We start from the raw sequence: 13746 nt of genomic DNA on the forward strand, positions 1-13746 counted from the left end.
TATATATATATATATATATATATATATATTTAACCCATTTCCAGTGAGCATGAATGACTGAAAGATTAATAGGAGTTAATTTGTCAAAAGTAACACACAATAGTATGAACAATGTTTTTCTTTTCATAGTTTTGTCCTGAGAGATTATTGTGTATGAACTTGTGACACTGTATGTTCCTCTGTAGAGGAGTTTGAAGCACTTGGTTGTTGTTCATTTTATTTCAAGTTGTACTTTGCTGGATGTCGCAATGCAAATTTTCCTGTGTTCATTATGTTAGTCATTCAAATGCGCCCAAGTTGTTTTATTCTTGAAGGAGGGGTAAACTAATCTACACTAGTGTATTATCATAGAAATGGTCGTTGTGCCTGTTGAGACAAGCCGGATATGCAAAATAACAGGCAAAACAGGCTACTTTGTCTGTTTAACGGGATGATATAAGCCTCTTGCTTAATAAATATGTATTAAAGAATTGTTCTTCAATTGCTAGGATGTAAATCAGATAATATTCACACTTATTATTTTATTATTATTATTATTATACTCAGTATTGTGTGTTTATGGCCTTTTTGGTAAGTGAAGGTTTTGAGCATGCTGGTGTAAACTTTGACTTTTAAGTTATGATATGGCTCTGTAATAAGAGAAAATTGCTTTGAGAGTTTCATTTGAGTTTGTCTTTTTTGAATGCTTATTCATTTGCATATTCAGAGAAAGCAACTAGTGAAACTAGCACATCAGAGGACTGGTGCCTCATTATGGATATCTGTGACCGGGTCGGGACAACTCCCAATGGGTGAGCTGAAATAGCAGCATACAAACAAGATTTAAATAACTATATGTTTTTAATGCTTATTTTAGTAACAATTAATAACATTAATGTTGCTTGTATGCATTATTGTTCTTCTTATATAGATACCTTTTTTGTTAAATATTAATTTCTATTTAATTTTAATTATTGTATTTTTTAATGTAGAAAAATGGTGCATCTCTCCCTAATATAAATATGTTCATGCCCCTCTTTGTCGTTTTCTCTTTTTTTTCTGTCATAGTGCAAAGGATTGTCTCAGGTCAATCATGAAGCGTGTGAACCACAAGGTCCCTCATGTAGCCATGCAAGCATTAACGGTGAGCTCTTCATCTTCAGTTCCCATTGTAGTCAAACAGAGTTACACCCACAGTTTAGTAAGCGATATGAGTTGTCACAGTGTTTCTGTTCTTGACGACAATTAACCTATGTATGGCTTGCATATAGTCACTGCACACTAAACTAGTATAGAAGAAACTAAAGCTGTAAAAACTCCAGAGCGCTCTGTAGCATCTGGAAGTGACAGACATCTCTGTGGGCTCCCACTCCCCAAAATCTCAGCCTGCATAGATGTCTCAATCTATTTTTAGATATCTTCTAATTCTTTCTCATCTGGCTGTATCTTTACAAAAATGTATTACATAGGTATTACAAAGGAATAAAGTGGGTCGATGTGCTCTTTATTTTTAATTTTTGAGTTGCTGAATTTGTTGTAATAATAATATATGTAATTTTTATAATAATGATGATAATGTTAGTAATAATACAATTTATTAGTAGTAGTATTAATATTTATCATGATGTCACATTTAATTTACACACATTAAAAGTAATAACAGTTATAGAAATGTAATGTTACAAGTGTGCAATAACAACTATAACAATAATTATTATTATTAATATCATTATTATGAATCTTTATTTTGTGTCTACATTTTATTTACACATATTCAAAGAATAAACAGTTATATACTTGTCAGAATTATTGTTATTATTATTAATAATCTTTATTATGATATCACATTTCATTTATGCACATTTGAAGCATAAACATTTATAGAAATGTAACAAGTGTGCAATCACTGCTTTTTATTGTCATGGAAATCCTAGAAGTATCAGGACGTTTTTAAATGACATTTTCCAGACTTTTTAGTGAATATACATTTGAATTTACCTGTTCACAAATACCTGTTCGCAAATCAGTCTGAATCAATTATTTTTTTAAATACATATCTAGTATGTTCAAATAACAGGAAATTCATTGATTAAAATTTTTTTTTTAATTAAATTCAATTCAAGTTTATTTGTATAGCGCTTTTCACGATACAAATCGTTGCAAAGCAACTTTACAGCAAATTAAGTTTCTACAATATTTAGTGGTAGCTTATCAGTGGTGACTGTCAGTTAATGTACATATATATGAAATGTACGGAAAAATCAATTAAAGTTTTGACTGTAGAGGAAGTAACAGTACATCCGTCTAGTTGCACATTGTAATCCAAGAGATTCTGTGTACTGTCTTTTGGTCCAATAAGTAATATCTCTGTCTTATCCGAATTTAATAAGAGAAAATTTTTGGTCATCCAATCTTTTACATTTACAACACACTCTGTTAGCTTAGATAATTTTGAGGTTTCATCTGGTCTTGTTGAGATATATAGTTGAGTATCATCAGCATAACAGTGGAAAATAATCCCGTATTTTCTAATAATATTACAAAGGGGCAACATGTATTTAATGCAAATAATGGTTACTCAAATATTGCTGTATTTTCTCTATTTAGTTGATGGGTGCCTGCGTTTCAAACAGTGGAAAAATCTTTCACCTAGAAATCTGCTCGCGGGAGTTTGCCAGTGAAGTTCGTGGTGTGTTGAACAAGGTAAGGAACTTTAGCTCACTGCATAAATTAAAGGGTAATTACATACAACAGGACAAATCCTTGTTTCAAAGTATAATAAACTTGCTTGTCTGTTGATAATGTCTACCATCCTCGGTCTCTTCTCCTCAGGTTCACCCAAAGGTTGCTGAGAAACTCAAGGCCCTGATGGTGGAGTGGGCCGAAGATTTCCAGAAAGACACACAGCTGAGTCTCATCAGTGCCACCATCAAGTCCCTCAAAGAAGACGGAGTGTCCTTTCCCACCGCAAACACCCAGGTATTCCAACTTGATCCTGTTGGATCTTACTTTATCATGTCAGCTGTCCATTAACACAAATGCTAATGAACAGACAGCAGCTGCTGGTATTTGACCTAGATATATGACCCTGTAATTTGTCTGGGTTTACTTTCATAGCGACTTTTTAGATCCTAATTTCGCATAGTTCATTAGTTATTCTGTTTGTATTTCCTGTACTGGTAGGTCACAGAAATCTGTGACAGATGTATCTGTGTCACCTTGTTGTCATGCCATGTCTGCAGTGTACGTCATTGCAATGTTCTTTCAAAGTTTCTGGGACTGATATTGTCAAATGTTAGTCTATGTACAAAAGTCTATGTATGTTGTAGTTGGTTTCATTTATGAATTAATATATAATAACTGTATATCATACACTACCATTGCAGTTTGGGGTCAGTAAGATTATATATATATATATAATCTTACTGACCCCAAACTGCAATGGTAGTGTATGATATACAGTTATTATATATTAATTCATAAATGAAACCAACTACAACATACATAGACTTTTGTACATAGACTAACATTTGACAATATCAGTCCCAGAAACTTTGAAAGAACATTGCAATGACGTACACTGCAGACATGGCATGACAACAGATACATCTGTCACAGATTTCTGTGACCTACCAGTACAGGAAATACAAACAGAATAACTAATGAACTATGCGAAAAAACACATTTGATTACACCAAATACACAAAATAATGTTCTTTTTAGCAGCATCGTATGACCCCTTTAATATATTATTATTATTATTATTTTATTTTATTTTTTATAAATTAATACTTTTATTCAGCAAGGACATTAATTTAATTAAAAGTGACATTTATAAAATCACAAAAGATTTCTTTTTTAAATAAATGCTGTTCTTTTGAACTTTCTATTAATCAAAGAATCCTTGAAAAAAAAAAAGATTCACATATCAATGAGTACATGTCAAAAAATCAGCATATTAGAATGATTTCTGAAGGATCATGTGAGACTGAAAACTGGACTAATGGCTCCAGCTAATCAGCTTTGCCATCACTGAAAAAAAAAATCCATGTTCAAATATAGCAAAATAGAAACAGTTTTTTAAAAACTGTAGTAATATTTAACAATATTACTGTTAATAATATAAAACTCTCTCGATTGATAGAACTCTTGAACGGTAGTGTGTAAGCAATCGCAAGCTTTTTATTTTTATTTTATTATGGGGTGATTTTTCTTTGTTTTTACTGTTTTGTTTAGTCAATCTTTGAAAAAGGCCATGTTGTTTTTAAAGATACCATAAATGCCCATAGTTAATAACCAATAGTCAGCCACCTCTCTATGAGAGATGGATCATAAATTAATCATGTGACTAAACATGACCACTGTTCCTCACATGACATGTCTGCTAACACTTTAGCTGTCTAGGTTAGAGGCGTATAAATCAGCTGAGTGTGTCTGGAATGCTGAAGCATGTGTGTAAACTTGAGACAAGAGAATCAAGCAGACAGAATGGAATTTCCTGTCACATATTTGCCACACTTCCCTCATGGCCCATGAGATGTCAGTTCTTCTTTGTTATTCTTTTCCTTCATTTATTGTTAGATCATTTTGTTTGACAAAAGGACAAGTGCATGTAAACATTTCCATAGCTGTTAATGAGTACCGACTACATAAAATAGGTCACAAGACTTTACTGTGTCACTCAGAGGTCGTCATGTAAATGTTATCTCAAAAACTTACTTATGTAAATGGTTTGGTTGGTATCAGTTTTTTTCTTTTCTTGAGTATTTGCTCTAGTACGCCTATAGATGGCATTATAGTTCTGTGTTCATATAACAGTTGTGCAAAATATACATTTATCTGAAATAAAAAGCTTTTGTAGCATTATACATTATACCATTCAAAAGCTTGAAGTCAGTATAATTTTTTTGTGGGGGGGTGGAGAAATGATAGAAATTAATACTTTTATTTAGCATGGATGCTTTAAATTGATCAAAAGGGATGATAAAGACATTTAAAATGTTACAAAAGATTTCTATTTCAGATAAATGCTGTTCTTCTGAACTTTTTATTCATCAAAGAAACCTACTGTAGCTCAAATTGCTCAAGAAGTTAATGATAATAATAAATGTTTTTTGAGCAGCAAATCAGCATATTAGAATGATTTCTGAGAAGTTAATGCTGGTTCTGATGGAAAGGTGTCAGAATACACAGTGAATCGCAGTTTGTTGCGTATGGGGCTACATAGCCGCAGACCAGTCAGGGTGCCCATGCTGACCCCTGTCCACCGACGCCGAAAGCGCCAACACTGGGCACGTGAGCATCAGAACTGGACCACTGAGCAGTGGAAGAAGGTGGCTTGGTCTGATGAATCATGTTTTCTTTTACATCACGTGGATGGCAGGGTGCGTGTGCACCGCTTACCTGGGTGGGACATGGCAGCAGGATGCACTATGGGAAGAAGGCAAGCCGGTGGAGGCAGTGTGATGCTTTGGGCAATGTTCTGCTGGGAAACCTTGGGTCCTGCCATCCATGTGGATGTGACTTTTTGACACATACCACCTACCTAAGCATTGTTGCAGACCATACCCTTTCATGGAAACCGTATTCCCTGGTGGCTGTGGCCTTTTTCAGGAGGATAATGCGCCCTGCCACAAAGCAAAAATGATTCAGGAATGGCTTGAGGAGCACAACTTGGACTTGGCCTCCAAATTCCCCAGATCTCAATCCAATCGAGCATCTGTGGGATGTGCTGAACAAACAAGTCCGATCCATGGAGGCCCCACCTCGCAACTTACAGGACTTAAAGGATCTGCTGCTAACATCTTAGTGCCAGATACCACAGCACACCTTCAGGGGTCTAGTGGAGTCCGTGCCTCGACGGGTCAGGGATGTTTTGGCAGCAAAAGTGGGACCAACGAACACAATAAAAAATTCAGCTTTGCCATCACAGGAATAAATTACATTTTAAAACATATTCAAATAGAAACAGTTCTTTTAAATTGTAAAAATATTTCACAATATTACTGTTGTTTCTGTATTTTTGATCAAACAAATGCAGCGTTGGTGAGCATAAGACTTCTTTTAGAAACATTCAAAAAAACTGTACATATTCCAAACTTGTGAGTTGTAGTGTGTATGTATATATAATAGATAAGGATAAATAGATAAATATATACACTGCCGTTCAAAAGTTTGGGATCAGTAAGATTTTTAATGTTTTTTAAAGAAGTCTCTTCTGCTCATCAAGGCTGCATTTAATTTAATCAAAAATACAGAAAATATAATATTGTGTATAATATAATAATAAAAAATATAATACAAAACGGTAATATTGTGAAATATTATTGGAATTTAAAATAATGGGTTTCTGTTTTAATATACTTTAAAATCTAATTTATTCCTGTGATGCAAAGCTGAATTTTCAGCATCATTACTCCAGTCTTCAGTGTCACATGATCCTTCAGAAATCATTCTAATATGCTGATTTATTATCAATGTTGAAAACAGTTGTGCTGCTTAATATGTTTCAGCATTCTTTGATGAATAAAAAGTTAAAAAGAACAGCATTTATTCAAAATAGAAATCTTTTCTAACAATATACACTACTGTTCAAAAGTTTGGGGTCAGTAAAAAAAAAACTTTCTTTTTTAAAAAGAAATGAATACTTTTATTCAGCAAAGATGTGTTAAATTGATACAAAGTGATAGTAAAGACTTATATTGTTAGAAAATATTTGTATTTTGAATAAATGCTGTTCTTCTTAACTTTATAGAAAACCGGTATTTTAAATTGCAATAATATTTCACAATATTACTGTTGTTTCTGTATTTTTTTGCAAATCAGTTGTAACGTGATCTCTACTTGCAGAGCTCCAGCACAAAGCCCAACAGCACTCCTGCCACCAGCAAAGCGGCTGATGATGATGATCTGGCCAAAGGTGAGAGACTCTTCATGCTAACGTACTTTCATATACTTTTTTGTTATTATCGTTTATTTAGTCTTGTCTGACTAATGATTTTGGGCCCCTGCCAAAGCATCAATAAAAATCTTTGGCATCGTAACTGTGGAATCAAGCTATAGTCCTCTGTACCTAGATAATGAGTGTATGTATTTTGCTCGATGCAGCCATTGAGCTGTCCCTACAGGAACAGAAACAGCAGGCAGAGACACGACCCCTTACCATGATAGCTGATCCACCCTACAACACCAACGGAGGGAAAGAGTCCCGTAAAGTGCGTGCCCTCTATGATTTTGAAGCGGCGGAAGACAATGAGCTCACGTTTAAGGCTGGAGAGCTTGTGATCATCCTTGATGACAGGTAAACTGATCGTTCAAGGACGTTATTTTATAAGTGTTGTGTGTGTGTCTCAAAAAAGAGAGAGAAATAATTTCATTTACAATTGAATTTGTTAATGCTGTCTTTAAATTTCCCATAACCCATTGTCCATTGAGAAGTAATGTCGCTGTTATCCAACAGTGATCCAAACTGGTGGAAAGGAGAGAATCATCGAGGAGTAGGCCTCTTCCCATCAAACTTTGTCACCACTAACCTGAATGCCGAACCAGACCCTGGTAATACACTTTATAACCTTGTTTTTTTTAACAGGAATAATGCATTTTTTTCTATTCAGATTGCGCATGCATATCTCCTGAATTCTCTTTCCTGTAGTGATGTATGTAGAGAAGACCGTAGCCCCAGAGGAGCCCATCGTTGAAGTCAAAGCTGAGCCTGAGCCTGTGTATATAGATGAGGTGAGTGCCGGATGATCTTCGGCCACATGTCTCCACTTATCTAGAGAAGTGTAATTGATATGATCAACGGGCTCTTGGTGAAGTTCTCTTGTCTTGTGTTAATCACTGACTCTGTTCCCTACAGGAGAAAATGGACAAAACTCTCTACCTGCTCCAGAACACAGACCCTGCAGATGCCTCACCTGACGGCCCGGACCTGCTCACATTAGAAGGTACGAGGAAGACCCTTTTTGAGCTCTTGTTTAACGTTGATTACATTTATGTGTAGGGATGAGGCGTACAAACAAAATATGACATTATAAGGAATTTTAGGTCATGTCATTACATGGATCTCTAGAATATTGGTTCTTATGGACCGTTTCCATGTTTCCATGTTTCTCAGAAACAGAATTTGTAATAGTTGGATAAACTTCTATAGTAGTGAAATATATTTTTGCATTCCCATTTGCTTCAAAAGCAAAAGAAAAAACCGCAAAATATGACATTATAAGGAATTTTAGGTCATGTCATTACATGGATCTCTAGAATATTGGTTCTTATGGACCGTTTCCATGTTTCCATGTTTCTCAGAAACAGAATTTGTAATAGTTGGATAAACTTCTATAGTAGTGAAATATATTTTTGCATTCCCATTTGCTTCAAAAGCAAAAGAAAAAACCCACAATAGCATTTCTGTGATTTCCCAAAAGATGACGAAATATTGAGAGATTGATTACATTGGCCAGAAAAGAGAAAAATGTCAAATTTCTTGTCACTTCCTCATCTGTTGTGTTAGAAACCCCTACGCAGCGGCATGAATTGTTTTTACTGCCAAGGTAATAAAATGCAAAGTACCGGTATAGTGTTATAAATGTAAATGGGTTTTTTTTTTATGAAAATATAAAAAACTTTGCTAGGTATTTTATCACAGTTACACAATTCTACTGTCAAATGTTACATTGCACACAAGATCACTGAACCTGACAGTTCCTCTGAGTAAATGATGTTAGACCCAATTCCAGAGTGTTAATCTTTTGTTCTGTTCTTCTAGATGCTTGTGAAAAGATGAACCCGATGATTGATGAGAAACTACAAGAAATCGACAGGTTTGTTGAAATCAAAACTTAACGCCAGAATAGGTTGGCTGTTTTTTCAGTCTTTTGCATATGAGGAAAATCTTCTCACTCTCATTCCTGCAGGAAGCACTCAGAGTTGTCCGAGCTGAATGTGAAGTTGCTGGAGGCTCTGGAACTGTATAACCAGCTAATGAATGAGGCTCCTCTTTACAATGCATACTCCAAAATGCAGGGTCTCCAAGGCACTTACCCAGGAGCCCCTACTCCTCTCGCTATGCAGGTTTGCTTTGCCATTTAAATAGAGAATTAGTGCCAATTCAGTCCATTATATTTTGTGACACAGACAATTCTGTTTTGTATTATTCTGACTTCTTAATTTATTATTTCTTATCTCTTTCAGGGTTACCAGCCATCTGGAGCCTACATGTCCTCTGGTGTTCCACAGGGATATAGTCTTACGGACCAAGTTGGACCTCTCTGCTCCCTTCCTCCTTCAGTCAATTCAGTGCCCACCAGCCAGCCAACACAACCTCCTTACATCAGGTAATCTAGTCTACCTCTAATTTTGAAGCAACTTTGACCTTGTCTTTTATTCCTATATATGCAATTTTCGCCTTCTATTCAAAAAATCAAATCATGTCCACTCCAACAGTGAATGAAGAAAAGTGTATTAGTTTTCCACTAAGTTTATCACAGAGGCAGATGTGTTGATATCTTTTTTTTTTAATTATCGGCATTGACCAGTACGTTTTTCTGTTTGGCTGCTAAGTGTCAGTAGTGGGACTTTTATTTTGACAACGATGAGAAAACCAGCACCTGAGCGCAAACGCACAGAAGCTCCCATTCTCCATCTTCAATAGTTTACTGTATTTGTTTAAAGTAATATTTCACCCAAAAACAAGCTAATCATGTCCACTCCAACAGTGAATGAAAAAAAGTGTATTAGTTTTCCACTAAGTTTATCACAGAGGCAGATGTGTTGATATCTTTTTTTTAAATTATCGGCATTGACCAGTACGTTTTTCTGTTTGGCTGCTAAGTGTCAGTAGTGGGACTTTTATTTTGACAACGATGAGAAAACCAGCACCTGAGCGCAAACGCACAGAAGCTCCCATTCTCCATCTTCAATAGTTTACTGTATTTGTTTAAAGTAATATTTCACCCAAAAACAAGCGTTTGCTGACAACTGACTCACCTTCAGGCCATCCAAGATGTAGATGTGTCTGATTCTTCATCACAACAGATTTGAAGAAATGTAGCGTTAGCTTGTTTACAAATGGATTCTCTGCAGTGAATGGGTGCCGCCGGACTGACCTCATGATTTGAATGAGTTCAAATGGCTGTTAAAAACACCACGATAATTCACAAGTAATCCACATGATTCCAGTCCATCAATTAACGTCTTGTGATGTGAAAAGCTGCGTTTTATAATAAACAAATCAACATCAACATGGAGTCTTCTCACATCAAAATCCACATATATATTTGTTTAGAACTGTTTTAGATTGTTATCGCTTGTAAGCGGTGCTTGATTTCTCTCCTGATGACGTTTTCTCTGGAGAAAGCAATATTATGGATAGAGGACTAATTGTTTGAAGTTAAAAAATGTCTTTATGGATTTGTTTCTTACAAACACAGAGCGTTTTGCTTCACAAGATGTGAATTGATGGAAATATGGGTCATGTTTGCTTGTGCTAACCTTGAAATCAGGAATAGGCATAAAATAATGTCTTCAGATGAGATTGTACAAATAGTTTTAAACTATCAAGGGATAATACAAGACTTCTTCACCTTACAAATGGTTGTAAAAGCAAAAATGAGACAAAATGCGCATCATATTTTCTCAGAAAGTGCGATGAGCTAGAGCAAAACGGACACTATTTTTGGAATCAGCACATGATGCCGGGCAGTGTGCTTGTCAACATAGGCTTTTTTTGGATAGCTTTGTTTAAAATTTATCATTCTGATAGTGGTGTTGGGAAAACTAGCCTTACATTTCTGCAAATTGCTTATTTCCTGCAGCGGCCCCATGAATGCGGCATATGTAAACCATGCTCCTGGAGCCCCCGCCCCTTACCCACCACAGATGAGCATGGCTATGGACATGTCTGCCTATCAGAACGCAAATCCTGGTCTGCCTCCAGCCTCCTATCCGATGTCCGCTCCGGCCCAACCTGCACCTCAGCAGCAACAAGCAGCCTTCTACCAGCAACCCCTTATGTAAGGCTGACTCCACAGCCATTAATATTCATTGCAAATTCCAAATGGTGAAATGAGGTCGAGAGTATTTTTCTCTCACGTCTCTATCGATGTCAGGGGGTATGCAAAAATTCGCTGACATTTGTCTTCACAGGACAAAGATGTAATCCGCTTGAAAGGAAGCAAGCACTTGCTAACACATGAAGCAGTTTAGGGAAGGTGTTCAGAGTTGATGGAATGAGTCACACTAACCATAAACATCATTTTTGTCGTCTTGTGATAATCACCAGCATATTCTTCTTTTTAATGATTGAGAATTTAAGATAACATAGTAAAATGCACATACATGCATACTTTTCCTCATTTGAAGAGACAAATCTTATGATTAATTGTTGCCATTTTCATTTATATTCTGTGTTAACTGACCCAAGACTTTGATTTCTTTCCTTTCAAAGCAAATGTGGGTTTTTATGCATTATAAGAGAGGATGATTGTATGAAGAAGATTATACATGGATCACCAAATCTGGAATGAATTTATGTGCCAATAATTCTATAAACTCCTACAATCAAAATGGCAGTTTTAGGTTCATTCTGCTGTTAGTGATTCCAAAATTATGGGACCGATGTAGTAGGGACACAGTTTACTACAGGCTACATGTAATATTCCTAAATTCCTTTGCAAACTGTGCTTTAGAATTGACAGTGGTCACAAATGCAATCCCTTTATTGTCAATCCATATGTTTCACTGTATAATGATATTTATAATATGCAAGTACTGTTTGTGTTTGCATTGTGGGTGTTTGCTGTTGTTTGACTTAATTTAAGGCATGTAAAATTGCATACAGTGTAATTTTCATCTGGTCTATGACTCCTCTGCTGGAAATGATGAATTAATTGTTGTTTTTTTGCTTCTTATGTATGTGAAGAAATGTGCTTTTCTGATATACCCACCCATTTCTTCTTAACTGAAATGTATAATTTCTTTAACATATAGACCGCTTTCATTCTCGTTAAAATGGGATTTATGTAGTAAAAAATAGATGAAAATTGTCTTTATTTTTTTTCATAAACTGCTCGGAAAAAAATATTGTATATTAGATGTTAAATATCTGGCTTTGTCTGTATTGCACCTTAACTTTATAAACATTTATTTACCACCAGATGCCTTGTTCTTTCACGAGACGTAATAAACATAGAAACCAATTCAAAAGACTTTATTTCAAAAGCTGCTGTATATTTGTAAACCTGTATGTTTTAAGAGATTTAGAGAGAAATCTGTATTGTACTCATGGACTCAATGTTTTGTAACATCAAGATTTCTTTGTATCCTGCCCGCTTATTTTTCAAATTCCTTTTGTAACACGGTGAACTCTTACAGTCTTCAGAAAATAAAAACTACCTGTGTTTCAACATGTGCTGCGTCCTCCCAAACTGATCTATTCTCAATTGATTTGGAGATGCTGAATGTTAATTATTCAGTTTTATTTTACAGGATTTGTGCATCATATCTGGTTATGTTTTGTTAAAATCTTCTTGCTAATCTTCTTGCACAGCTGATATGCTACTAATTATCAACCTCATGGGTGAATCCTCATAGAGTCTCTAGGAAAAGCTGCTACAGCTGTGTATGATATAAATCCCCCTGCAATTTAGCATTTCCTTATCAGCTCTTTGTAGATACAGCATGCACCATTAAAAAAAAGACATGCCCTACAGTAATTCTCATGTTTTTCATCTGATGTTCTGATATACCTGGGAGACCATAAAAACGACAACTTGCAATAGTTTTTTGTTGTACCCCTTTCGGTGTTTTTTTTTAATTTTTATAATGCACATCGATCAAACTGCAGTTAACAATTTTTAATATTTCATGTTTATAAAACATGAAGTAACTTAAATGTAGCATGACGTAGTTTGAAAGCTAATACTATTTTCTTCTAATCATTAGCCTTTGCTTTTAGCTTAGGTTGTTTTTTTGGGGGGGGGGGGATCTTGCCAACAACTTATGATGGATGACTTGATGTTGTTAGCCTACATTTATTGTTGGTACAGATGGAATTTTCATATACTACTGTAATTGGATGTACATGAAAGAATGACAGGATACATGTCCAAAAAAAAAAAAAAAGCAATATATCTGATGACCTCTGTCGAGCAGCTAAATACGCTGTACAGTAAGTTAGCTCGTGATGCTGCTCTAGTGGTGACCGATCTACACTACAGCTGCACACACTGCATCAGTCACCAAGAGCTCAGCGCGCACAAGCCTCGTCTTCGGACCGCGGACACCGCAGCGAAACTGGAGCAAACAGTTCAATACCCTCCTCCGCCGAGCCAGTGGACCGGGACCGAAAGGCAGCCACCTCCGTGGACCGATGAACTCGCAGAAATGTCCCGGCACATCTACACCCGACACGGGATAAGCGACGGGGTTCAGAAGCCGATTTTTCAGGTAAGGACGCGGGAGAAGGTGATAATGCGATGGGAATCTGCACCAAACACACATAGTTCTGTTTGTCTTTATAGGATCCAACGACTTTAAATTTATCCATAATACACATATTTCTTTCTAGTCTGCCAACAATGACAACATGCCCCCACTGAAAGGGTTTTTACTCATTTGAAATGACTAATTTGAATATTTGAATATTCATAATTCTGTAATACTGCATTGCAAACATTATCTTTGAATTTTGTACACTGCATAGATGTACTTTATACAAGTTGTACAGGTGTGTGTGTGTGTGTGTGTATATATATATATATATATAAGATC

The 13746-nt window shown here is 35.7% G+C and overlaps 2 protein-coding genes across 2 annotated transcripts in view; both read left to right on the forward strand.

Moving 5' to 3' along the window:
* LOC107741902 (signal transducing adapter molecule 2-like) overlaps positions 1-11511 on the forward strand; it is a 12317-nt gene extending 806 nt beyond the window's left edge. Inside the window, exons 2-14 of the mRNA XM_016554697.1 lie at positions 707-791; positions 1048-1123; positions 2587-2682; positions 2812-2958; positions 6829-6898; positions 7087-7279; positions 7439-7533; positions 7631-7713; positions 7838-7925; positions 8744-8798; positions 8892-9048; positions 9169-9311; positions 10791-11511. Of these exons, the coding sequence (XP_016410183.1) occupies positions 707-791; positions 1048-1123; positions 2587-2682; positions 2812-2958; positions 6829-6898; positions 7087-7279; positions 7439-7533; positions 7631-7713; positions 7838-7925; positions 8744-8798; positions 8892-9048; positions 9169-9311; positions 10791-10992 (1490 nt within the window). The 3' untranslated portion in view covers positions 10993-11511. The remainder of the gene's footprint in view (positions 1-706; positions 792-1047; positions 1124-2586; positions 2683-2811; positions 2959-6828; positions 6899-7086; positions 7280-7438; positions 7534-7630; positions 7714-7837; positions 7926-8743; positions 8799-8891; positions 9049-9168; positions 9312-10790) is intronic.
* A 1705-nt stretch (positions 11512-13216) lies between these two features.
* LOC107741900 (voltage-dependent L-type calcium channel subunit beta-4) overlaps positions 13217-13746 on the forward strand; it is a 30058-nt gene continuing 29528 nt past the window's right edge. The window contains exon 1 of the mRNA XM_016554695.1: positions 13217-13422. Within this exon, the coding sequence (XP_016410181.1) occupies positions 13360-13422 (63 nt within the window). The 5' untranslated portion in view covers positions 13217-13359. The remainder of the gene's footprint in view (positions 13423-13746) is intronic.

Source organism: Sinocyclocheilus rhinocerous, unplaced genomic scaffold (genome assembly GCF_001515625.1).
Source record: "Sinocyclocheilus rhinocerous isolate Xijiao unplaced genomic scaffold, SAMN03320098_v1.1 scaffold226, whole genome shotgun sequence".
NCBI classification, from domain to species: Eukaryota; Metazoa; Chordata; class Actinopteri; order Cypriniformes; family Cyprinidae; genus Sinocyclocheilus; species Sinocyclocheilus rhinocerous.